Consider the following 22,451-nt stretch of genomic DNA (forward strand, 5'->3'; position numbering starts at 1 on the left):
CACGGCAACTTCCGAAATCTACTCTTCAGTGCAACCATATCTTAAGTGTACTACTACCGATGCTCCTTGCTGCAATGCACGAAGCGTGGTTTCACGATGCGGAATATTCCAGAGCAACAGAGAATAGCACGCTACATACGTGCTAAGCCTTACCTGTGGCCACATAACAACTCTTTCTCTCCGGCGACGACAGCACTGGTAGTAATTGACATGCAGCGTGACTGTATGCATTCCCCCTTCTAAGATAACTGGCAGAGTAGCCGCCCTACTTGCTCTGTATAGACCTGATCTCACTAACCTTGGGATTGTTAGAAGTCTGCGAAGAGGGCGGGTACCTTTCTCGACAGGGTTATGATGTCTCTCTTACCCGTGCCATTATCCCCAACCTCCAACATCTCCTGCAACGCTTCCGCATTGCCAATTTTCCAGTCTATCACACCCGTGAAGGTCACAGGCCAGATCTGTCCGACCTGCCTGCTCGGGAATTGTACCGCTCACGCAACAACCCGTCAGGTCTTGGGATAGGCGATCAAGGTCCGCTTGGCCGTCTGCTCGTCCGTGGAGAGCCTGGCCACGACATTATCCCCGAACTGTATCCGCTGGAAGGGGAGCCAGTCATCGACAAACCAGGTAAAGGAGCTTTCAATCATACCGACTTCGACCTCCTGCTCCGCGTCAGAGGAATCCGAAATCTGATACTGTGCGGAGTGACGACGGATGTCTGCGTGCACACGACAATGCGCGAGGCCAACGATCGTGGTTATGATTGCCTTCTTATCGAGGATTGCTGTGCTGCGAGCGAGCAACCCTTGCACGATGCCGCAGTAGAGATGGTGAAGACCGAAGGTGGCATCTTCGGAGCAACCGCCACGCTTCATGACGTTCTTCTTGCGATAGACTTGCACCCGAAGGATTCAGCATGACTCTTCATGGATGCAATCACGCAGTGGGTGCCCGCATAGAAGAGTAACGAACGTTACAGACAGCGCCCACGGTAATGCGTCGAGCACAGAGAAGTGTCGACGTTGAGTGATAGGCTCGACATGTCCAAAATCTCGTATCAGTATGCGGAAGCGGTAAGCTTCACAGGAGTCAATCTTGCACCTGGTTAAAGAAGCTTCAATACGATAGTACGGCTGTATCTAGTTGTGCTTGTTGGTTGTCGCTTGTCGTCTCGAGCCAAATGCACAGCCGGCTTCATGGGAAGAAGACGCGTCGTAGGCTCTCGTTGCCGCGGCGAAGCTATACCGTTATACATCTTGGCGATGACTCGGAGCATATCATATCCATCTGGCGGACCTGCTATATCTTCTCCACTCCTTCAGCTTGATAGACGCGAATGGGATCGGATCCGACATACTTCATTTTCCCGATGCGAAACAGGTCGTGCTCGATCTGCCACATCCATAAGTCGCAATGATAGGTTTTTGACAAAGAGGACAATCATGTGCAATTCGTCACGCCCATCGGTAGGAAATCGCAGTGAACTGATGTAAATCCCATGTGGATCTTGTTACTAAGCTGTAGACTGACGTTACCCGGTACGCCTCCAAAGCTGCAGAAGCGTGGCTGTTACCCACCGTGGGGCCACATGTAGTGAAGACACAGTGTGTATGGTCCGCTGTTGAAGGACTTCCATCCCCTCGCTATCTTGAGCTTAAGCTGGATATAGACATGCCACCAGCTAAAGCGGGATAATGGAGCGGAGAGCATAGCAGTGCACTCAAGGAACCAAGAAATCAGAATGCCGTGCATGGCAGTTGGCAAGCCGAAACCGAGTACACCATCCTATAACCTTTGCTTCCAGCGATTTAGGAAGTCTCCAGTTCATCGGAAGAGCCCAGTGGAATGGAGTGCACTCCTCGTCGCCTCTAAGACACGGAGTAGACTGTACAGGTCGGATACCCTCTCTGGGTCAATCCTGGACTTTGTTGGCTCTGGTGCTTACCGACGCGGAAAACACCGTTCTGTACAGCAGGAGTGCAGATAGGCCAGCGTGCGATGCAAATTCTATCTTATGGTCAAAGGGATCCGAATCCGAATCTGGAGAGGCACTGGCAGAGTACTTAGAGACTTATTCTATAGATGTCTCAAATGCAGTATTCCCAGACTCGATTTGGTTTCAACGTGCCATGAGAGCCTCCATCACATTCCGGGCTACGATCCCTAAGTTCGCGGGCCGAAGAGCTGGCGGCGGATGAGGCGTGCGTACATTTCCACCAAAATCGAATGGTAAGCGTCTGCTTGACCATGAACATCACTTTCAGCAGCGACTGTGGCCGTCTTGAACATCAAAAACGCTGTGTCGCCGTCTGCAGTAGCAGTCTCCGGACTCATGAACTACGGCGAGCTCAGCACACGTCGAAGATACCTCAGTAGCTTAACGCCAGCGCAGCTGTCTGCGGGTCATCGCGATCTGCCACGCATGAGAGCGATCACTCTTTTCGTACTCGAAACGTTCTATCCCTTCGATCCCGCCACGCCGTGCCGCATACCCACTGATACGCGCAGTGATGGCGTCCGTGGCTCGCGGCAGCAGGCTTTGCAGCTTTGAATTCATGCCTCTCTTCCCCCTCCGCACTGATCGACCTTTTCTGTGTAGCTTTCCTTGCAGGGGTGCGTAAGCATGCCATCACCGCTGCTGAGCTTTTCAGCATGCATATCCTTGGCCACTCGACATCATGACCGGCACAACTATCCGATCACTACTACGTACGTCTGCTTGGAAGGGTCCCTAATGCAATTTATGCCGTCGGTCGCAGTGTGTGTGTGGGCCGTTACCTTATCCCTGCCGTGGTGGTTGAGACGCCTTCCGTACTCCACGCTTCGCCTCCATAGACCCGGCTGTGCGTGCACACGGGAGGAATCTGCGTGACAGCCTCATCTAAATGTCAGCACGTTGAATGTGCGTCACCGTGCTTCTCGAGGATGTCTTAGGTGTGTATACCACAATCTTTGCTTTCATCCTTCTGTCGCAGCCACCATCTGTCCTCGTTGCAGTTGTGTATATCCTTACTTCTGTGTACTTTCCTCTCCCGCTCCCGTCGCTAGAATTTTTGGAGCTTCTTAGTGATTACACGCAATATGGGACGCACTCAGCAGAGCCGCGACCAACATGGCAAGCCGCAATGGGATCAGCCTATGCTCGGCTACCTCACGCCAAAGGATCCGACGACTCAGTCTGCATTCCGAAATCACTTCATCGCAGCGACTGGCGAGTTTGTAGGCACCTTCATGTTCCTGCTTATGGCCTTCCTCGGCCACTCTATGGCTGCCAGTCAAGCGCCCGAATCAGGTCCGACCGACACCAACAGCAACCAGACTGTTATCTTCATTGCCATGGCGTACGGCTTCAGCTTGCTGGTGACCGCATGGACCATGTATCGAATCAGTGGTGGCTTATTCAACCCAGCGGTGACGTTGGGCATGGTGCTCACCGGCACGCTGCCGTGGTTCCGAGGCTTGATTTTGTTTCCTGTACAGATCATCTCTGGTATCTGCGCGGCGGGCGTGGCGAGCGCAATCATCCCTGGTAGCATCACCACTGTGCAGACGACACTCGCACCGGGCGTCAGTGTCGCTCAAGGTGTTTTCTTGGAGATGGTACGTCTTCGGGACCGAGTCCTGCCTGAAACGAAACTCTACTGACGTAAACGTTTACAGTTCCTTACGGCCGAGCTCGTCTTCACCGTCCTCATGCTTGCGGCGGAGAAGACAAAAGCCACATTCATCGCCCCTATTGGCATTGGCATGGCCCTCTTCGTAGCCGAAATCGCAGGTGTATATTATACCGGCGGGTCGCTGAACCCAGCTCGCAGCTTTGGACCATGCGTAGCTGGACGCAGCTTCCAGCACTACCATTGGATCTACTGGATTGGTCCCTTTCTGGGCGCAATCATCAGTGGTGGTTATTATCACTTTGTGAAGTTCTTCAACTATGAAGCAGCGAACCCGGGCCAGGACAGTTCCGGAGGGACATTCGATGCGAACATCGAGCGCCAAAAGAGCGCAGAAGCTGAGAGGATGGCCAACGGCGAAGACTATCGCGACAATAACATGGATAGCAGGATGGAGAACGGCGATGCGCGACCAGGTGCGCAGAGACATGAGAGTGATCTTCATCCTGGTTATAACGGCAACCGCATTTGACTAGAGGAAATGCAACGGAAGAAGGAGGATGAGGAGGATGAGAAAGATGAGGAGTAGATACCCGTTTGAGCGTGATCATGTCGACCTCGGAATGGCAACGGCCACAGGAGCAGGCATGCATTCACTCAGGGTCGCATCGCTGAAGCCGGACTTCACTGATGAGTGACTTACCTACGGCATCGGCATGTTTGACAGACTTCAGCGTTTCAGCGATTGTATTACCAGCGGAGCATGAGAGATGGGCTCAAGCAATTTCACATACCTTATAGATGGGCGGCGTTATAGCTGGGAGCTGAAACGTCTGGCTCAGCGCCCATCGCAGCACGTCTCCTGATGTAGCATATTGTACATGATTATTAATTCCATGTCGCATGGCAGCTACATTATCATTGAACAATGCAGTTCTTAGATTGGGGGGCCAAGCATAATTTGCATGCATGAGCCGTAGCTGGTAGCATCACTCTTGCGCAGTGTTAGAAGACCTTCGGAATTGGACAAGAAAGGACTGGTAGCATGATATGCAGTGAGGGTCGACCGAGCAGATCAGGCCCCTTGTCGATACCTAGGCAAGCACCGGCAAGCGTGCAAACAGGAAGGTCGCTGCTCAGATCAGTAGCCTGCGAAGGCGGATTGAGTAGGGATGCGAGAAGCAGGAGTCGACTCCGATTACTGCAGCGCCGTTTGGGAAGCTTCGTAGACGTGGTGATTGGCACCTAAGCCAAACGATGTCGAAAATGCTATCTTCGTTCCAATGAATGTATTGATGTGGGTGTGAAGGGCGGGGCAGAGTCGAAACGCGTCCGCTGCCGATGCAGCATATTTTCTCGATCCGATCGATACAAACGGGAAGGCGCTTCTAGGACCAAGACCAAGGCAAAGCAAGCGAACGACACGGCAAGGCACAGCATTGTTGACTCGCCGAAGATCCAGGAGTCACGTCGTGTCCTTCTAACTCGAGCATAGCGACCATTCCCAGATTGATTGTTAAAACAGTTATGTTGTCGGGTCTGCGAAAGATGAGATACAGTGGGCATTTAGGTTCCTCCACGTGATGGCTCGCTTCACCCTCGGCAGACCTTCTCGCTTCTTCCGCCGCCAAGACACTTCGAAGAGCGCCGGCAGCAACACTTCAGCCTCCGGCAACGACAGCACGAGCACTGCAGCGACATCTAGGAGCAATTCGGTTGCATTGCCGCAATCGACAGGCGTGAAGAGTCCCGGTCTGCCATTGTACGCTCCACGACCGCGGAAGAGCGCGAGCTTGTCTCAGCTCAGGGAAAAGTTAGCGCAGGTGCCGGAGCAGAGGGAGAGTGGGATTGAAGTTGGCAATTCTTCTTCGCTGCACCTAGACAGCGCAGAAGAAGCCGAAGAGGCGGCTAGAAGGTCGGGAAGCGTGACGTTGGCGCCTGAGGGTTGCGGCGCCCAGAGGGACGACAAGAGTCCACCGTCGGTAACGGAGTTGGCATTGGACGGCGAGCAAGACCGGCACGCAAGTCCGCCGGTGTTGACAATACAGAATCCTACGCCGGATGCCTCGACGGCCCTAAGTGCCACAGAGAACGATGAGCTTGGGTAAGTGCAATGCCATATCGTGTGAAGGCTTCTTCCGTCAGCATATTAGGAACTTGCCTTTTATTATCCGTATACACGATGCGAGCAGCTTGTTGAAAAAGCTGTTGGTGTGCTTACCGAGCCATGTGCGACAGCTCGCCTATGCTTCAGGTAGATTCTTGGATATCAAGGGCTCTAAAGTGCTACCACGTTGCTCCGAACAATCTTAGAATCATCGACTGTGCACAAACGAGGCTGACCATACCGTACCAATAGTCGGCCGAGAACACCATTGAGTACCCGGCAACCCGACTTCTTCGGGAAGAGGCAGCAGCGGGCGGATCTTGATGCCGTTTCCATTGCACTTTCCTCCCGATCGGTCTCTCCAAGCACTCGGCTTGCCGACAGAAGCCTGCGACGGCCGCCAAGCATTGTTGATAGTGCCAATGCGAAGATAGTAAGGACACTTATCGACGTGCCACGCAGGCACGACGACGAGTCACGGGACGGTTTCGCAACTGCCGCCTTCACGCCGGCCTTTAACAATATGGCACATATGCTGAACCGCAAGATCTGGGTTCGCCGACCAGGCGCATCGGCAACGCTAGTGCAAATCCGGGAGGACGACTTGGTTGACGATGTGCGCGAGATGATCTTGAAGAAGTATGCAAATTCTCTCGGCCGCACCTTCGATGCACCAGACATGACTCTGCGAATCGTGCAACGAGCCGAGCAGGGTCAGCCGCGGCATGAGCGGCAGCTGGGGCCGGAGGAAGAAATGTGTAGGACGATCGATTCGTACTACCCAGGCGGGCAGACGGTGGAAGATGCTCTTGTCATTGATGTCCCGCAGCGTCGAACACCGCGCCCTTCACCACGAGCGTATCAGCAAGCTGGATACCAGGCTCTAGACGACTATCGACCCTTGGAAAACGGCACTGACTATTTCCCGCCCATGCCCGCCGTCGTGCCGGGCTCCATAGCACAAACGTCAAACTCAAATGATGGGCGAGCGGGTGTACAGCAACACCATCCTTCGACAGCAGCACCATTGGAACCTCATCAGCGCTCCATATCTGTCTTGAACACCGGTCAACTACCGCCCTTACCTTCACCTGGAGGCGGCAGACGAGGGCATAGAGACCACCGACCAAAGTATCAACGGCAGCACACTTCCTCACCGACCATTGTAACCCACGCATCAGCGCCTCCTGGTCACAATCCAGGAGTAGTGGCAATCGGCGTGCCGGGTAGTGCAAACTCATCTTCGATGCACCCCCTTGTGCATCGCCAAACCACTCGGCCTAGGAACGATTCGCTCGCTTCCGATGGACACCACCCTACCAATGGTCTGTCGGCCGCAGTACCCGCGGCTCAACCGCCTACGCCACCAGCACCAGATACGCTGACAGCCCACCAGGCCGTCAGTAACCCGCCGACGCCTTCGTCAGGCTCAACGCCTGTGAATGCTCAGCATCGGGCAAGACCGCGGAAGAATCGGAAGACTACACCTGAGAAATCTGCTTCTGGATCAAGGCATCGCCGTGAGGACAACCAGACTGCTAACGGAGTGCCACCAATGCCTACTGCATCATCTATGCTTGATGGCTCTGTACCGCCAATCAATGTACTTATCGTTGAAGACAACATCATCAATCTTCGCATTCTTGAAGGACTAATGAAGAGGCTGAAGGTGAGGTGGCAAACAGCCATGAACGGGCAGATTGCCGTCGACAAGTGGAGAGGCGGAGGCTATCACTTGGTGTTGATGGACATTCAGATGCCAGTCATGAACGGCTTACAAGCCACCAAAGAGATTAGGCGATTAGAGAGAGTCAACGGCATCGGTGTGTTCAGCGCCGACTCTGCAACGCCCAGTCCTGTAGAAGAGCGCAAGAGGAACAGCGAAGCAGACACAAACGGCGGAAGCACGAGTGAACCAACCGTCAACGGCGACGCCAAAGGGAAAGACAAGGTTTCTGACGACAAACTTGCTATCAATGACGGCCTTTTCAAATCACCCGTCATCATTGTCGCGCTGACTGCTTCCTCTCTGCAATCCGACCGTCACGAAGCACTAGCAGCAGGCTGCAACGACTTCTTGACCAAACCCGTCAACTTCGTCTGGCTCGAGCGCAAAGTCAAAGAATGGGGCTGCATGCAAGCCCTGATTGACTTCGATGGGTGGCGGAGATGGAAGGACTACGCGGCGAAAGCCGAGGCGGGCAAGAGCGAAGAGCAGAAGATGAAGGAGGAAGAGCAGGAGCGGAAGGAGAAGGTCAAGATGGAAAAGCTGGCGAAGTTGCAGGAGAAGCAGCGAGCGAAACAGCAGAAGGAGGAAGAGGAGAAGAGGAAGAAGGGAATGAGCCTGGGATCCAGTGACGTGGGCACGGCGGCTACAGGGAATGGGACAGTTCAGGGCGCTGAGCCGCCGGTGGTTGCTATCGGACATGTTGGGGCTGCTAGTGAAGGGTAGGCGTTGTGTGATCTGGACAGTTCGACGGCTTACGAGCTGCCCGTCCGCTAGCGAAATTGCTCTCGCACAGGGCATTTCGCAGACTTGTTATCGAAGCAAGGCGTTTCTGGGGTCGCCGCTGCGGTAGACTGCGGTCCTGCAGGCTTGGCTCATTTGGAGGACTCATTTACATTTCGCCACCGTCGGTATCAATCTGAGAGCACCAAGCTTGCTGTCTATACACTCTATATTCATAATTCGAAGAACATGGGATTGTCATCAGATGTCGTCTCGTTCCGTCCACTCCTTCAACAGGTCGTCAGGAGGATATCTGACCAGAACATGCACATGGTCGACACCTCTCACACTCTGCAACTTTACCCAATTCTTGAACCACAGCACTCGATCACGGCCACCTTCACCAAGTGCGCGGATGAAATGGCGTTCCACAAACTCTTCAATCAAGCGTCGTGACTCCGGCGTCACGTCTCCCAGCTGATCATCAACCGCAATCGGCGTCTTGCTCCAAACAAGAAGATGTTTGATTCCAGGTTCAAAGCCGTAGGGCCAGTCGTTGGGCAACACAGCGTAGTCTCTACGGTCCGCAAAAGGTACGTCTGAGTGGTGAGCGAAGACCGGTCCACTGCCTGCAGGCGCTGGTTCTGGTGTCCAGTGTAGCCGCTCCTGGATGACAAAGGTCGTAATGCTTCCGTAGCGGTTCTTGATGTCGTAACACCAAGCCAGGTAGCGGCGTAAGTCGGAGGGAAGACGTTTCAGCTGCTCGAGGGTGTTGTTCGCTTTGACACTTCAGCCTAACTGCTGGAAGGAGTTCCGAGGAACGTGGACTCGCACCTGTGATTTGGCGTAATTCGTCCCAAGTGACGCGATGATAGTCTTCGTCCTTTGTAGCTAAGATCTCACGGTCGATCGCTGTTAGCGGGAACGGAGGGTTATCGTAGTCAATCTCTCTGACCGCGGACTGATGCATTTCGGCAATCACAGACCGGATCCGACTCTTCGATAGTCTTATAGATAGTGGACTGCTGTAGGAAAACCTACGAGGACACAACAACAAGAGGGCGAAAGGAAGCGGGCAAACCTTGCGGTGCGCTACGTTTCAGGACTAGTGGAAGCGTGCCTTCCCTTTCCGTCCATACTGCTCAGACCAACAGGTTCCTTTATGATTCGCTTCTACAGACCTAGTAGATGGAAAGCAACGGAGGACTATTGTGCTTCTGCATGTCTTCGATGTGATCCTGGCGGATTATATTGCCCGAAATGGGTTATGTGGCACCGAATGTGCGCCCCGCCTCCACAACGGCAGTCAGATCAATCTCGGTAGTGGTCCCCTCGGTCGGGGCGAGTCGGGATTACGGGTCCAGACAAACTATTTCGAGGTGTACCAGCAGTTGATATACGTGGTTGCGCACCGACGGCACTGAAGTTTTTGTGAGAAAGTGCGTGAAGACTTGCCCAGCATGGCGACGAAGGTCGTGGAGCTTCTCACCGCGGTAACAGACGTGACGACAGGGAAAGGGACTGCGAAACCGACGGGACCGTTTGCTCCGCAATATATCGTTTCTGTATACGTCCCCTCTTTGCTGCTCATTGCGACCACCGCCGCCGTAAAGGCGTCGTACACACCAGTCGCAGTTGCGTTGGCAGCAGCATGGGGTGGCTACCAATTCTACGCACATCGTATGCATATTAATCCGTTGCTGACAGCACATTGCTGACAGTAGGTTCTAGAGGAGACGAAAGTCCTAGACCCGAACAAGTTCCAAGAGTTCCCATTGGAACAGCGTACCGACATTTCGCACAACACCGCCATATACCGCTTCAAGCTCCCTTCACCCAACGCCATACTCGGATTGCCCATCGGCCAGCATATTTCCCTGGGTGCAACCCTGGATGTCAAGGATCCTAAAACCGAGAAGGTTGAGAACAAGGAGGTCGTTCGATCATACACACCTATCTCGTCCGACAATGAGCCGGGTTACTTCGACCTGCTCATCAAGAGCTACCCAACTGGCAACATCAGCCGGCACTTGTCCACGCTCAAGATTGGCGATACGATGAAGGTCAAGGGTCCCAAAGGCGCAATGGTGTATACGCCGAATATGTGCCGAAGAATAGGCATGATCGCTGGTGGCACCGGTATCACGCCCATGCTGCAGATTGTGCGTGCTGTCCTGCGAGGACGGAGTAAGGGTGACAAGACGGAGCTCAACCTCATCTTCGCCAATGTGGATGAGAAGGACATCTTACTTCGCAGTGATCTGATGTCTCTGGAAGATGAAGACAGCAAGTTCAATGTCTACTACGTGCTCAACAACCCACCAGAAGGCTGGAAGGGTGGCGTTGGCTTCGTGACCGCTGATATGATCAAAGTGAGTTGCACTGACGCTGCCAAAAATAGTCGAAAGCTGACAGGGAAATAGGAACATCTACCACCTCCGGCAAAGGACATCAAGATCCTTATCTGTGGGCCTCCACCCATGGTCGGTGCGATGAAGAAGGCTACAGATTCGCTTGGCTATGACAAGCCGAGACCGGTCAGCAAGCTCGAAGATATGGTGTTCTGCTTCTAAACCAAGTCTCGATGTCGCATTGTATGCGGGCGGATGTGCATACTGTGCAGGACCGGATACAACACGAAAAGGGTGCAAGCAACCTTTTCGTGTTGTATCGAACATCCCATTGACTTGTAGCCCTATCTAAGTGAAGAGATGGCTTTCGAAATAAAGTTGTAGTTATAGTGACTCGGTGCAACGCTAACATACTTCATTGACTCGAGAAGCGCATGTCGAAGAGACACCGAATGTAGCCGGTAAATCAATGTGGCTCCTGCGTTTGCAGTATACCTTGTTGCGAAACTCACATCATAGTAGTGACGGTCTCTAGATGCACTCAATGTGCTCTATGCTACTATCCTGGAGGTTCTTGCCGCGACGAACTCCGGGGAGAAATCCCAGTCCACATAACCCTTCGCCAACTTCGGCGTATAGAAGACCGCACGATCATACTTCGTCATTGCAATGGTCTCCTGGACTCGGTATACCAGGTCGGGATTCGACACGAAGTATCTACCAAAGGCAATCGCCACATCGTAGTCGGCGTACTTGACGTCCACTGTATCCTTGGCGCTTTCTGTGTTGAAGCCGCCGGCGAGAATGACTGGACTGATATTGTCCCACAGCTTGACAAGGAAACTGACATCCTTGTCTTTAGCGACATTTGTGTCATCGTTGCCCGAGATGCGCGCCTCGATAAGCGAAAGGTAACCGAGCTTCATCTTCTTGAGCTCCGAAACCAGATGGGTGAATGTCGGGAGCGGGTCGTCCATAAGCATGTCCAGAAAGTCACTCCAGGGGCTTAGACGAACGGCTGTCCTTTCGGCACCGACAGCAGCAACGAGAGCTTCCATAAGTGCCAGATGAAATCGGCAGCGCTTTTCGATGGTACCGCCCCAGCCATCTGTACGCTTGTTGCAGGTGTCTTGTAAGAATTGGTCAGGCAGGTACCCGTTACCGCTAGATCGTGGTCAGCATAGCACCAGATTGCCACATGACATCCACTAACCCGTGCACTTCAACGCCATCAAAGCCGGCCTCAATGGCGTTTCTCGCAGCAGTAACATAATCATTGATGGTGCCTTGAATATCGTCCTCGGTCATCTCGACAGGCACGGGCTTGCCATCGCCACTGAGCGGTATAGCGGAGGAGGACATCAACTTCGAGCCCACCCCCTCGAGAACATCAGCGTGGCCAGCCCGGCCTTGGGCCCAAAGTTGGCACCAGATCCTGCAGCCTTGGGCGTGAACAACGTTTGTGATCTCTCGCCACGCAGCAATTTGCGCTGGAGCCCACAACCCCGGGACGTTGCGTCGTCCCGCATGCCGTAGTGAGATCACAGTGGCTTCGCTGATGATTAGAGTGCCGGGTATGCAAGCTCGTTGGCTGTAGTACTCTGCATCACTGGGTGAGCATGGGAAAGCCTCGTATCCTAAGCGTACAACAGTGGCTCGACCATGAGGAGCGTACCCTTTGCGATCGGTAAGGGGACCCAATCGTCGTCACAGCGGTATCTGGTTAGTGGTGCCATGACCTGAGTGGTTTGGTCGCGAGCATCAGCGTTTCAGAATAGAAATCATTTTGCTCAGGACTTCACATACAACTCTGTGGGCCAACTCATCTTTGCCCAGCTTCACCGGGGCAAACAGCTTCGTCATTTCGTCCAGCATCCACCACTTTGCATGAAGAGAATGTCGCAGTACGACAGCCGTATCAAACGGGAGTAGCTGCAATGTCTTGCACACTGCGTATACTGAACAAAAGTGCTACTAACCTACCGTTTGCCTACTGTGCTAACAGGCCGGATCGAGCCCATATTTCCACTTCTCTAGAATTATGCTACCGGTAGCCATTGAGTCGACTTATTCTGGCGAGCCTAACACCGTACCCTGCCGGCCATAGTTTGCAGCTCCATAGTGTGGCCTGGAGACTGTGGTCGACATTAAGCACCGAGATAGGCAGACGCACTGGCCGTGACGGCCAACGAGTCATGGCATTTCTCGGCGAAACGTCTGTGCCCAGCCCTTCGGCTTCAACATCCCGTAGCGCCTTTCACCACATGCGGCTCTTTGGCTACCGTTGCCATCATGGCGCTTTACGCGCGACCAAGCACTCGCTGTGTACTGTATGGGCAACAATGTCTGCCGACTCCGTGTTCTGGTTCTCCGCTATGTAAGATTATAGGGTTAGGCCGGCACTGGTGCTGCATCGGTGCTTGGTCGCTGCACTCTAACAAAACAGGCAGAACCGGCGGACTTGCGGACAGACAAGCATAGGAGACCATGGCATGTAGACTGCACCCCTTCGCAGATCTGACCATCTTCATCTTTCATTCTCGCATTTCATATCAATGACGCATGCCCATCGTCGAACATGACTAGCAACATACAGATGACTGTCGCAGGTTGTACGAAGGCTGAAGACAGCAATGTCACCACGGGACCTTATAATCTAGAGTCGAGCTGCGACAATGAGAAGGAGCTAAAGGCAACATCCATCTCCGTTGCGGATTGCGAGCTGGGGCCGGCATCGCTTTCTTCGCCTACGGACAGCGACAGTGAGGACCGAGTGGAAGACGATGCCGCATCAATCAGCAATCAGAGGGAGCTCCTCTCCAACAGTCGTCTCATGGTGGCGTTTCCAGCTCTCGCTATCGCACTTTTGTAGGTTCATATGCAAGCGTCAACACGTGAGCTGGTCTGGTGCCATCAGATACGGGATGGTTGACTGCTGCTGATATTGCCTCAAAGCGTCTCTTTCATCGATCAAACATCAGTCTCTACGTCCATACCAGCCATATCCAAACAGCTCAACACCGGTGCAAGCACGTCCTGGATTAGCGCCAGCTTTCTGATCGCCAGCACAGCATTTCAGCTTATCAACGGCCGCTTGAGTGATATCTTCGGCCGCAAGAAGTGCCTCATTGTCTGTCTTGCGCTGCTCGGCTTGGGCGATCTTCTATGTGGATTTGCCAGAACGAAGGAACAGATGTTCGCTTTCAGGGCCTTGGCCGGCATTGGAGGCGGAGGCGTGAACAGTATTGTCATGATCATCGTCAGCGACATCACCACCTTGCAGACTCGGGGCAAGTACCAAGGCATTCTTGGCGCAGTTATGGCGCTCGCAAATGGCACCGGCCCTTTCATCGGAGGCGTTCTCGTGCAGCGTGCTTCTTGGCGCTGGGTAAGCGCAGCGATGTGTAACCCCATCTGAGTGATCCGAGACATAGCTGACCATCGTACCCATCAATTTGCAGACCTTCTTCCTCGTGCCGATGTTGGCCCTACCGGTGACCGTTATCATTGCAGTAGCTTTGCCTTTGAAACACGATAAAGGCAACCACATCGAGAAGTTGAAGAAGATTGACTACGGTGGTGTGGCACTCAATATAGCTGGCACACTCCTAGTACTTGTGAGTCATCGAAAGTTCCAGCATTGTAATCCGTTGCTTACATCTCACAGATTCCGCTGTCGGGTGGCGGTGTCACATACGCATGGCATTCTGCTTTCTTCATTGCAATGTTCACCTCTGGTGCGCTCGTATGCGTGGCTTTCGTCTTGTATGAGTGGAGATTGGCGCCGATTCCCATCATGCCCGGTGAGTCTTCTACATTATCAGCCTACTCTTACCGCGCTTATGAGATTATCAGTGAGGCTGTGGCAGTCTGTGCCATGCACTAGTCTCTATGCTCAGTCTTTTTTCTCTGGCATATGCTTCTTTGGCAATTTCTTCTACATTCCAATCTACTTGCAGAACGTTAAGCGCTACAGTCCCATAATCTCAGGGGCGCTCATACTGCCACTTATCATATCAACCTCTATCTTCTCGATCCTGGCCGGCCTGTACATGGCAAGATCCGGGAGGTATCTGTCGTCAGTCGCCACCGGCTTCAGCGTGTGGACGCTGGCAGCAGGGTTTACCATCACCTTCAGCAAACATAGTCATCTCTGGGCTATTATCATCGTGCTGCTGGTGGAGGGAGCTGGTATTGGGCTCACTCTCCAACCAACATTAATCGGCTTGCTCGCCAATTCGCGCGAGGAAGACCGAGCTGTTTGCACTGGGCTCAGAAACTTCGTGCGGACTATCGGTGGAGCCTTCGGTCTAATCCGTAAGCACTCTTTACAGATTACTGGTGGCCATGGCTGACTTAGTCGCAGTATCTGGCGTCATCCTTTCGAACACTCTATCCACAAACCTCAAAGGCGATACGTACGTCTCCGACCAGATGCTGACAACACTTACCTCTTCTATTGACAGTATTGAGCAAGCGGGCTTGACCGATGTGCAAAAAGACCGCATTCTCGATGTTTACATGCAAGGCATGCATTACATATTCATCTTCTATACGTGCAGCATCGCCGTGAATGTCCTGCTGAATCTTGGCATTGGAAACACAAACCTAACGGCAAGAGGCAAACTCAAGCCACAAGATGAGCAGAGCAGCCAAGAACGTACTTCAGGCTCAGCAGCCGTAGAGGAAAATTAGTTGATTAGGATTGTCGATAGCTGAGTGTATGCGCGATGTGTACCCTAAATGTACATCCAATACCCAATTTTGCGACAACAGTTGCTAGAGGGTATCGGAAGTCATGCTGGTTGCGTTCAGTGGCATGGAATTACAACCGAAATTTGTGCATGATTGGACGGTACCTGCGCGAAGCTAATGCAGTCAGACGTGAGTGGGACCCTGTGTCGGCGAGGAATCATCCGCATGTTGCTGTTTCCACTACTGTCACTGCTTCCATCTTCTAAACAAGGAGTGAGAACAGCCGTGGTCCACCACGAGCGGAGCAAAGTAAGTCAATGCTGGGCACGAAATTTGCAAGGTCGCGACGCAGAGCGAGTTGAGATCGCGAGCATCTGCCGGCCTTGCGATAGGCCGAAGTACAAGGCTATGGTTGGTAGCCCCATATCGTATATATGTAGGTCTTGTCGTCGAAGTGCTCTGCCAATATTCTGCTTCGATCGAGTGAACACCTACCAAAGATGCCTTCGACATACGTTCCACATCCGGAATACCACTATGATCGTGACTTCTGCGGATATGGTGAGGAAGGCCTTCCTCAGTTGAAGTGGCCGAACGGGGCAAAGATCGCTGTATCGTTCGTGATCAATTATGAAGAGGTAAGGCTGATAGCGAATACAGAGCTATGGGCGGCCTTGACAAGTTCTTAGGGTGGCGAGCGATCCGTGTTGGCTGGCGATGGACAGTCCGAACAGAATCTCCGTGAGAACCCGACAGGCCCACCGCGAGTCAACGAGCGCAACTACAACGTCGAGTCGGAGTTTGAGTATGGCAGCCGTGCCGGATTCTGGAGACTGTTCCGCCTGTTTAACAAGTACAAGATGAAGTTTACCCTGTACGCAGTGGCACAAGCCGTTGAGCAGCAACCGGAAGTTGCGAAACGTTGTGTGGACATGGGCCACGATGTTGCTTCCCATGCTTATCGATGGGTCGAATATCACGATTTCAGCATCGAGAAGGAAAGGGAGTTCATCAAGAAATGCATCGAATCCCTGAAAAAACTCACCGGCTATGCTCCAAAAGGATGGTACTACGGGTATGTAGAGCGATGTCTAGGACCACCCGCGATTGTCTGAAACATAGCTGACTCTCCAACCAATCAACCTGCAGCCGAAACTCGCCTCACTCGCGAACGCTCGTCCCGCAGGTCTACGAGGAGATGGGAGAAGACCTCCGGTGGATGTCCGACACATATGCCGATGATGTACCGTACTGGATTGATCTGCCGTACGAGAAGGACAAGTCCGATGCAAAGGGCTGCCTCATGGTCCCTTATAGCTACGACTGCAACGATTTCAAGTTCCACGTGGTCGGATCTGGTTTTAGAGGCCCAGAGTCATTCTTTGCGCACATGAAGAATGCATTCGATGTGCTGTACGAAGGTGCGTGTGCCCCATTCCTTGTGCAGATAAGATGGCCACTAATATGCAGCAGAGGGTGAAGAAGGTCATCCAAAGATGATGACGATTGGTCTGCACAATCGCATCATTGGCAGGCCTGGACGCTTTAAGGCTCTCCAGGATTTTGTTGATTATATTTCGAAGAAAGAAGGCGTCTGGGTGGCCACAAGAACCGAGATTGCTGAGTCCTTCAGGGAGCAGTTCCCATATCAGAAAGGACTTTTGGCGAAGGCGAAGTGAGCCTTCTTGGTACTTGTTCCTCGCTCAAAAATGGTCGTAGAAATTCAAGACTTATCAGTACAAACTCCACATCGGGTCGCCTGTCTGCGACCAGTCGACCGCTTGGTCATAGTAGAAAGTGGCAGGCTGGATGCCTGCCTCTATGTCCGAGTATTGTTGCTCCGGCAGATGATCTCCACCATAGCCGAGCATCTCATCAAGCATACGGACAGCCTGCCAGCCGCCAGGGGCCTCTTGCTGAATGTCGCACACAGCCTCTTTCATCGGCAGTCCGGTGCTGGTTGTTCGGCAGGCTGGATCCGATAATGGTAGTCCCTGCTCGTGGTAACTATGGGTGGTCGAACTCATCGCAGCCTTCATCAGTGTTCCGGCAAGGGCATCAAACATGTCTCTGTACTTTACAGCACCAGGCCATTTCTCGCCGAAAATCGTACAGATCTGAGTGCAGGCCTGGATTGCTTCCATTGCATCATAGTCGAAGAGACTTCTCTCGCGCCACAGGCAATACACCAGGGTCAGCCCAGCTACGAAGCAGGAATGCAGCGCCGTTATGGTGTAGCTGAGTATTCGTTGCTGATTCAGCTTCTTGTACGTCTTGCACACAGCGGAGGCCGACCGCAAGCCGGCAGAGAATCGGTGATCGTCCGCTTGCAAGTTCGGCAACAGGGCCACGAATATGCTTAGGAGCGTTTTGTGGTATTGCAGGTCGAAATACTCCCTGGAATCGTGGTATGCGGCTTCAGGATCAACCATCCACCTTGCCGTTTCTGACTGGATTGACGGCTGAGGAATATCGTCTCTCCAAGCGTCCATATCCATGAGCATGCTGTTAAGCTTGGCATTCGTCCCACTGTCGTTCGAAGAGACGGCGGCAAGAACGTCCTTGTCGCAGCGGAACAGGAAGCCTTGCACACGAGATTGAATGCGACGTAACCGAACGATGTGCAGGAAAGGCACGACGTTGGACCACCCATGGTCAATATGATGCTCGTCCGTGAGGTTGGTGAGATCGAAAGTAGCTACATTGCTGACTGGTAAGTCTGCATCTACCTCTCGATCGCTGATTGCGAATGGACGTCCTAGTGTGGTACTTGACATGCCTGAGACGTTAATTAGCAGCTTTGCTCCAAGCTGTGTGGCATTGGGATACTCGGGAGACCTACGATCTAAGCAATAAAGAGCCCAGAAGACTCTTGACCGAATCTCGGTATCACGTGTACTTGAGGCTGATAAGGAGCGCCGTTTCCGATGCAAACCCAGCTCCATCGCAAGAGTCATAGCATAGCGGATTTGCGACCATGTCCCACCTCCGTAAGGCGCTCGATGACCGTAAACGACGAGCAAGCAAAGGAACTGCAGAGTCGAGATGTTGCGCTGCTCCAAGATATATTCCATCGGTTCAATGGCCGCGAGTAGCTGGGCCTGAAAGTGTCAGCCTTGCAATCTGCGAGGGTACAATCCCTCTACGCACCTCCGGATCAACAGAACTGGGCTTTTTCATGAGATGTAGAAAACGGGCAGTGATCGCAAACAACAGGTGGAAGATGCTTCGCTGTACGATGGTGAGAGAGCCTGGATCTGCGAGCTGCGCTTGAAAAAGTGCAGCGTAGAGTTTGCGGTCTAGAACAGGCCACCGTGTATGCATTCTCTCGAAGAAGACGTGGAAAAGGTGCGCGGCCTCCCCGCCAACGGGCATTGCGAATGCTTCGGCGCTGGGACACTTGTCCGTTGCGTGTGCGCTGTTTGGCCGGAGCACCCCCATGGCAGAGGCGTGGTTAAGCAGACCATCATCACTGTCCTTGAGCGGCCGGAATATGGATGCTTGAAGCAACCTGGCCACCGTAGCTCCGGAGCTATTTCCCACATAGAAAGGTTCCGGTTCTGCGTCTGTGGCACCTGATGCGCAAAGGGACAGGTATGCGACACCATCAACCAACTTGGAGTCTCTTTGCTCTCCTGGTTGTGTTGTTGGCAGCTGGTCATGACGGTCTTCTAAGCGGCTAGGGGCCGTATAGTGGTCTCGCCCGTATTCGGGTAAGCGCGATTCGAGGAACGCTACCCTCTCCTCCAGCGCACCAATATATCTAGCAAGACATCAGCACGTGGTAACATTATGCGTTACCATGGAGTCTGGACACACTGGGTTTTCCCACCCGGATACTGGGGGCGAAGCACACGTTCGTAAACACAATCTACCTTAACCTTCCGACAGGAAGTACACTGAGGCTGCGAACCATCACACTAGCGCCACCGCGTTAGTGTTCGATGAAACCGAGAATGGTGTAATCGTATACGAACCCGTTGCTTCCTGTGCTTGCATCTCTTGCACGCCAAGTTCACGCGTGCCCTTTTCGAGCTGGGACTCTTCTGCCCGGGAGAGTCCTCCGAAGCCGTCTCCATGCAGTAGGGGAAAGCTTCCACAAGTCGTGTGATGCCTGCAGACGTTCTATCTGGAGGTAGGAGAAACGAAGTGGGTACGGATGGGATCAATAGGAGTTCAGCTTCCTTACCGTAGACCTACCATCCTGACCCGACTTCCACGGGCGGGAGAGGATGCCAATGAGACCAGAATCTTTTCACAGCATCGCTACATTTTGGGCTGGGCGGTAGGCAAGATAGGCGTGGTGGATAACATCAACCGAAGGAACGGCAGAGCGCGGCACAGCACTGACCAGCGATAAATTGTGTCTGGAGTCGTCGTCCCACGACTTCTACCCACGCGCATCATTCTGAACCATAGCCGAAGAAGTAGCAACAGCTCTTTGACATGAAACAAGCACATACGCAGATACGCACTCACCTGCACATCTAGACGCACTACTGAGTAGAACGGCCATGTTCGACGTAGCGGATTGTGCACCCTGTCTGACGGAGTGATTTTTACCGTTCGCTGTGGTTCGTGCTGGACTCTGGCAACGACCCACAGCCATTGTATAGTTCACCTTGGCGAAGTCTTGGACGCTCCGGTAACGTCTCTGCTGCAGCCACCGGCAGGAAAGCTGCCGACGGTCTGCCAGTCTGCCTTATCTCTTGGGAGCTCTGGTCGAGCCCAGTCGAGCGCACGAAGATCTACTGTCCAGCGTACTGCACGAGGGGGGCATATGTATTGGGCAAGTCAGCCAGGTAAGTATCAATTTCTACAGCATTCTTCAAGGTGCTTTTCACATTCTACTTAACCATTACGAGCATCGGTTCCTTTCCCACCCTTCAAACCCTGCGATATGCCTACCATGGAAGGCTTGAAGGCGTCTTTCCGCTCGAGGGACGCTTTCGTAGAATTTTTGCGTGCACCCCAGGAAGCGGTCGGTAGCGAGGGCATGGTTGGCAACTCGAAATGGTCCAACAAGGACCTGGAGCCAACGGCGGTCGAGCAACGGACGTGGTCTTGGTACAATCTGCCGCTATTTTGGTTCACCAACATGTTTGGGACAACAGGCTGGACCGCAGCTTCATCGCTGATTGCTGTTGGCCTGGTGAGTGTCCTGAATCGAGTCTTTGCTGTTTCGACGCTAACAAGTATGCCCGCAGACATGGCAGCAAGCCTTCATATCATGCGTCCTCGGTTCGCTCATATCTGCCATCATGGTCACGCTGATGGCACGCCCTGGGGTGATGTACCATGTTGGCTACCCTGTTATATGCAGATCCGTCATGGGCATGTACGGATCCTTCTTCTTCATCTTCATCCGCGCAGTCGTTTGTATCATTTGGTACGTATATATGGTCTGACGTCCTTCGGCTTCCGTTGTGCTAATTTGATTGCTACGTTTGTAGGTATGGAATCCAAACATACTACGCCGCGAACCTTCTATCGGTATGCTTCCGGTGCATGTTCGGTAGTAGCTGGGTCCACCTGGCGAACACTCTACCGGTTTCCGCACACGTCACGACCAAGCAGCTGTTGTGCTTCTTCTTGTGCTGGCTGATAGAGTTCCCGTTCTGCTTTATCCACCCCACTGGTATCCGACACATCTTCACAGTCAAGGGCATCATAGTACCTCTTGCGACCTTTGGCCTTTTCGGGTGGTGCATGGCGCACGGTACCGGCCTCAGCACTGCGAACGACTTCTCCAAGAAGGCCGCTGCTGCCGGTAACAGTCTGGGTTGGGCAGTTATGACTGGTGAGTCAGGGCATCCCGTACCCGCATCGGGAGACTAACAGCGTGCAGGCATCAACGTAATCATGGGCACGCTCTCGCCCATGCTAATCAACCAGCCCGACCTTGCTCGCTACTGTAAGCGGCCTCGCGACGCCGGCTGGATCCAGGGCGCCTGCGTGCTTTTCACGAAGACCATTGTACTATTCGTAAGTGAGGTTATCCCACAATGACCGGGTATTGTTGTGCTAATGTCTGGCGCCACGGTAGCTTGGCCTAGCCTCAACTGCGTCGATGGCTGGCAAATGGGGGAAGGGTGAGCGTCGCTACACTCACTCTAGACCTTGCATTTTTGGTGGCTGACTCTCTCAAGCGTACTGGAACATCTGGGATTTGCTCAATGCGATTCTGGACCATCACTGGAATGCTACTGCGCGTACCGGCGTTTGGTTCGTAGCAGCTAGCTTCAGTGAGTTCACATCATTTGATTGCTCTATTCGCCGCTGACCCTGTGAATAGTGCTCGCAGCCTTCGCTTCAAACTTCGGTGCTAATTCCGTTCCTTTCGGCGCCGACTGCACCGGACTGTTCCCACGATGGATGACCATCCGCCGGGGTCAGATACTCTGCGCTGTTCTTGGAGTCGCAATAGTACCGTGGGAGCTGCTAGCCAATGCTACCAAGTTCATCTCTTTCCTCGGCTCTTACAACATCTTCATGGCACCGCTCTGCGCTGTAAGTCCATCCATTACGTTAGACAAGTACAAATCAGCTAACTCTGCCACAGGTATTTATTATTCACTATGCAGTCGGGACGAAAGGCAACATTCACGTACCGTCCCTCTACGATGGGTCTAAGACAGGCCTATACCGCTACTGGTCCGGCGTCAACTGGATCTCAGCGTTCGCCTGGTTTGGAGGAGTCATCATGGGTATACCAGGGCTTGTTGGAACGTTTCAGCCCAAAGCAGTTCCGAAGGCAGCAGTGCACATGTATAATATGGGCTGGATACTCACATTCGCCACCGCCGCTGCGATTTATTGGGTAGCGCTGCTGATCTGGAAGCCAAGAGTCTTTCCGGCTGGATTCGAAGACGTGCCGGTGACGTACGAATACCTAGCAACACCGTACGGCAGGGATGGCTTCTTCGATGGCGAGAGAGCCGCTACTGCAGTGTCGCCGGACTCAATGAGTGTTGTGGACGTTCAAGTTACAGGGAAGGAGGACAGCAAAGCCTTCGGTGCCTGATCATGGCCAGCGACATTCTTGATGCTAGAGGGAGTAAGCTGAGAGTGCTCGTGGTTACCGTGCATTACATAGTCAATGATGAGTAAGATAACGATTAGCAGTAGCTCTATACACAACCCTTGACCAACGTCACTTACGTGCAGGATGCTGACGTAACACGGCTATCTGCACTCAAGCGAAAACGTGAAGTTGTCGCCGCCTTTAGATA

At 53.1% G+C, this 22,451-nt stretch overlaps 13 protein-coding genes across 13 annotated transcripts; 9 read left to right on the top strand and 4 right to left on the bottom strand.

Annotated features, from left to right (window-relative positions):
• The first annotated feature begins 33 nt into the window (after nucleotides 1-33).
• BAUCODRAFT_93788 (uncharacterized protein) lies at nucleotides 34-1,421 on the top strand. The gene is made up of 2 exons (XM_007680679.1): nucleotides 34-223; nucleotides 316-1,421. Exons 1-2 carry the CDS (start codon nucleotides 97-99, stop codon nucleotides 921-923), a joined length of 735 nt encoding a protein of 244 aa, XP_007678869.1. The 5' UTR covers nucleotides 34-96; the 3' UTR covers nucleotides 924-1,421.
• Nucleotides 1,422-1,604: 183 nt separating this feature from the next.
• BAUCODRAFT_36331 (uncharacterized protein) lies at nucleotides 1,605-2,064 on the top strand. Its single transcript, XM_007680415.1, has one exon. It carries the CDS (start codon nucleotides 1,745-1,747, stop codon nucleotides 1,988-1,990), a length of 246 nt encoding a protein of 81 aa, XP_007678605.1. The 5' UTR covers nucleotides 1,605-1,744; the 3' UTR covers nucleotides 1,991-2,064.
• BAUCODRAFT_213234 (uncharacterized protein) lies at nucleotides 2,046-2,824 on the bottom strand. The gene is made up of 2 exons (XM_007680723.1): nucleotides 2,717-2,824; nucleotides 2,046-2,638 (listed from the first exon to the last, which is right to left on the bottom strand). Exon 2 carries the CDS (start codon nucleotides 2,631-2,633, stop codon nucleotides 2,436-2,438), a length of 198 nt encoding a protein of 65 aa, XP_007678913.1. The 5' UTR covers nucleotides 2,634-2,638; nucleotides 2,717-2,824; the 3' UTR covers nucleotides 2,046-2,435.
• Nucleotides 2,825-3,141: 317 nt separating this feature from the next.
• BAUCODRAFT_74703 (uncharacterized protein) lies at nucleotides 3,142-4,149 on the top strand (the record flags this gene model as incomplete). Its single annotated transcript, XM_007680586.1, has 2 exons — nucleotides 3,142-3,603; nucleotides 3,664-4,149. The coding sequence occupies 2 exons, from the start codon at nucleotides 3,142-3,144 to the stop codon at nucleotides 4,147-4,149; spliced, it is 948 nt and encodes a 315-aa protein (XP_007678776.1).
• Nucleotides 4,150-5,654: 1,505 nt separating this feature from the next.
• On the top strand, nucleotides 5,655-6,053 carry BAUCODRAFT_36335 (uncharacterized protein). The gene has a single exon (XM_007680416.1). It carries the CDS (start codon nucleotides 5,712-5,714, stop codon nucleotides 5,928-5,930), a length of 219 nt encoding a protein of 72 aa, XP_007678606.1. The 5' UTR covers nucleotides 5,655-5,711; the 3' UTR covers nucleotides 5,931-6,053.
• A 194-nt stretch (nucleotides 6,054-6,247) lies between these two features.
• BAUCODRAFT_75302 (uncharacterized protein) lies at nucleotides 6,248-8,176 on the top strand (the record flags this gene model as incomplete). Its single annotated transcript, XM_007680630.1, has 1 exon — nucleotides 6,248-8,176. The coding sequence occupies one exon, from the start codon at nucleotides 6,248-6,250 to the stop codon at nucleotides 8,174-8,176; it is 1,929 nt and encodes a 642-aa protein (XP_007678820.1).
• A 160-nt stretch (nucleotides 8,177-8,336) lies between these two features.
• Nucleotides 8,337-9,211, bottom strand: BAUCODRAFT_36337 (uncharacterized protein). Its single transcript, XM_007680417.1, has 2 exons — nucleotides 9,008-9,211; nucleotides 8,337-8,952 (listed from the first exon to the last, which is right to left on the bottom strand). The coding sequence occupies exons 1-2, from the start codon at nucleotides 9,141-9,143 to the stop codon at nucleotides 8,435-8,437; spliced, it is 654 nt and encodes a 217-aa protein (XP_007678607.1). The 5' UTR covers nucleotides 9,144-9,211; the 3' UTR covers nucleotides 8,337-8,434.
• A 177-nt stretch (nucleotides 9,212-9,388) lies between these two features.
• On the top strand, nucleotides 9,389-10,911 carry BAUCODRAFT_212726 (uncharacterized protein). The gene is made up of 3 exons (XM_007680724.1): nucleotides 9,389-9,853; nucleotides 9,905-10,545; nucleotides 10,597-10,911. The coding sequence occupies exons 1-3, from the start codon at nucleotides 9,634-9,636 to the stop codon at nucleotides 10,744-10,746; spliced, it is 1,011 nt and encodes a 336-aa protein (XP_007678914.1). The 5' UTR covers nucleotides 9,389-9,633; the 3' UTR covers nucleotides 10,747-10,911.
• A 164-nt stretch (nucleotides 10,912-11,075) lies between these two features.
• Nucleotides 11,076-12,387, bottom strand: BAUCODRAFT_141299 (uncharacterized protein; the record flags this gene model as incomplete). The annotated part of the gene is made up of 4 exons (XM_007680725.1): nucleotides 11,076-11,688; nucleotides 11,738-12,125; nucleotides 12,200-12,263; nucleotides 12,331-12,387. The coding sequence occupies 4 exons, from the start codon at nucleotides 12,385-12,387 to the stop codon at nucleotides 11,076-11,078; spliced, it is 1,122 nt and encodes a 373-aa protein (XP_007678915.1).
• A 733-nt stretch (nucleotides 12,388-13,120) lies between these two features.
• BAUCODRAFT_74895 (uncharacterized protein) lies at nucleotides 13,121-15,219 on the top strand (the record flags this gene model as incomplete). The annotated part of the gene is made up of 6 exons (XM_007680605.1): nucleotides 13,121-13,392; nucleotides 13,480-13,912; nucleotides 13,986-14,141; nucleotides 14,192-14,327; nucleotides 14,380-14,841; nucleotides 14,891-15,219. 6 exons carry the CDS (start codon nucleotides 13,121-13,123, stop codon nucleotides 15,217-15,219), a joined length of 1,788 nt encoding a protein of 595 aa, XP_007678795.1.
• Nucleotides 15,220-15,496: 277 nt separating this feature from the next.
• BAUCODRAFT_112446 (carbohydrate esterase family 4 protein) lies at nucleotides 15,497-16,898 on the top strand (the record flags this gene model as incomplete). Its single annotated transcript, XM_007680726.1, has 4 exons — nucleotides 15,497-15,857; nucleotides 15,909-16,294; nucleotides 16,369-16,640; nucleotides 16,690-16,898. Exons 1-4 carry the CDS (start codon nucleotides 15,720-15,722, stop codon nucleotides 16,896-16,898), a joined length of 1,005 nt encoding a protein of 334 aa, XP_007678916.1. The 5' UTR covers nucleotides 15,497-15,719.
• Nucleotides 16,899-16,952: 54 nt separating this feature from the next.
• BAUCODRAFT_124636 (uncharacterized protein) lies at nucleotides 16,953-19,298 on the bottom strand (the record flags this gene model as incomplete). The annotated part of the gene is made up of 5 exons (XM_007680727.1): nucleotides 16,953-17,998; nucleotides 18,062-18,320; nucleotides 18,370-18,982; nucleotides 19,039-19,139; nucleotides 19,197-19,298. 5 exons carry the CDS (start codon nucleotides 19,296-19,298, stop codon nucleotides 16,953-16,955), a joined length of 2,121 nt encoding a protein of 706 aa, XP_007678917.1.
• A 693-nt stretch (nucleotides 19,299-19,991) lies between these two features.
• BAUCODRAFT_93813 (uncharacterized protein) lies at nucleotides 19,992-22,362 on the top strand. Its single transcript, XM_007680690.1, has 8 exons — nucleotides 19,992-20,371; nucleotides 20,427-20,608; nucleotides 20,673-21,019; nucleotides 21,068-21,204; nucleotides 21,266-21,311; nucleotides 21,369-21,464; nucleotides 21,515-21,729; nucleotides 21,782-22,362. Exons 1-8 carry the CDS (start codon nucleotides 20,120-20,122, stop codon nucleotides 22,241-22,243), a joined length of 1,737 nt encoding a protein of 578 aa, XP_007678880.1. The 5' UTR covers nucleotides 19,992-20,119; the 3' UTR covers nucleotides 22,244-22,362.
• The last annotated feature ends 89 nt before the right edge of the window (nucleotides 22,363-22,451 follow it).

The sequence above is a fragment of the Baudoinia panamericana genome (assembly GCF_000338955.1).
Source record: "Baudoinia panamericana UAMH 10762 unplaced genomic scaffold BAUCOscaffold_10, whole genome shotgun sequence".
NCBI lineage: Eukaryota > Fungi > Ascomycota > Dothideomycetes > Mycosphaerellales > Teratosphaeriaceae > Baudoinia > Baudoinia panamericana.

What these genes read in the sequence shown, in the direction of transcription:
- BAUCODRAFT_93788 (XM_007680679.1), top strand. Translation starts at nt 97, where the DNA reads ATGCGGAATATTCCAGAGCAACAGAGAATAGCACGCTACATACGTGCT. An exon ending in AATTGACATGCAGCGTGACT is followed by an intron (nt 224 to 315) that starts GTATGCATTCCC and finishes GATTGTTAGAAG; the next exon opens with TCTGCGAAGAGGGCGGGTAC.
- BAUCODRAFT_36331 (XM_007680415.1), top strand. Translation starts at nt 1,745, where the DNA reads ATGCCGTGCATGGCAGTTGGCAAGCCGAAACCGAGTACACCATCCTAT.
- BAUCODRAFT_213234 (XM_007680723.1), bottom strand. Translation starts at nt 2,633, where the DNA reads ATGGCATGCTTACGCACCCCTGCAAGGAAAGCTACACAGAAAAGGTCG.
- BAUCODRAFT_36335 (XM_007680416.1), top strand. Translation starts at nt 5,712, where the DNA reads ATGAGCTTGGGTAAGTGCAATGCCATATCGTGTGAAGGCTTCTTCCGT.
- BAUCODRAFT_36337 (XM_007680417.1), bottom strand. Translation starts at nt 9,143, where the DNA reads ATGCATCAGTCCGCGGTCAGAGAGATTGACTACGATAACCCTCCGTTC. An exon ending in CGAATTACGCCAAATCACAG is followed by an intron (nt 8,953 to 9,007) that starts GTGCGAGTCCAC and finishes GAAGTGTCAAAG; the next exon opens with CGAACAACACCCTCGAGCAG.
- BAUCODRAFT_212726 (XM_007680724.1), top strand. Translation starts at nt 9,634, where the DNA reads ATGGCGACGAAGGTCGTGGAGCTTCTCACCGCGGTAACAGACGTGACG. An exon ending in CTACCAATTCTACGCACATC is followed by an intron (nt 9,854 to 9,904) that starts GTATGCATATTA and finishes AGTAGGTTCTAG; the next exon opens with AGGAGACGAAAGTCCTAGAC. An exon ending in TGACCGCTGATATGATCAAA is followed by an intron (nt 10,546 to 10,596) that starts GTGAGTTGCACT and finishes ACAGGGAAATAG; the next exon opens with GAACATCTACCACCTCCGGC.
- BAUCODRAFT_93813 (XM_007680690.1), top strand. Translation starts at nt 20,120, where the DNA reads ATGCCTACCATGGAAGGCTTGAAGGCGTCTTTCCGCTCGAGGGACGCT. An exon ending in GGGTTGGGCAGTTATGACTG is followed by an intron (nt 21,020 to 21,067) that starts GTGAGTCAGGGC and finishes AACAGCGTGCAG; the next exon opens with GCATCAACGTAATCATGGGC. An exon ending in GGCTGGCAAATGGGGGAAGG is followed by an intron (nt 21,312 to 21,368) that starts GTGAGCGTCGCT and finishes GACTCTCTCAAG; the next exon opens with CGTACTGGAACATCTGGGAT.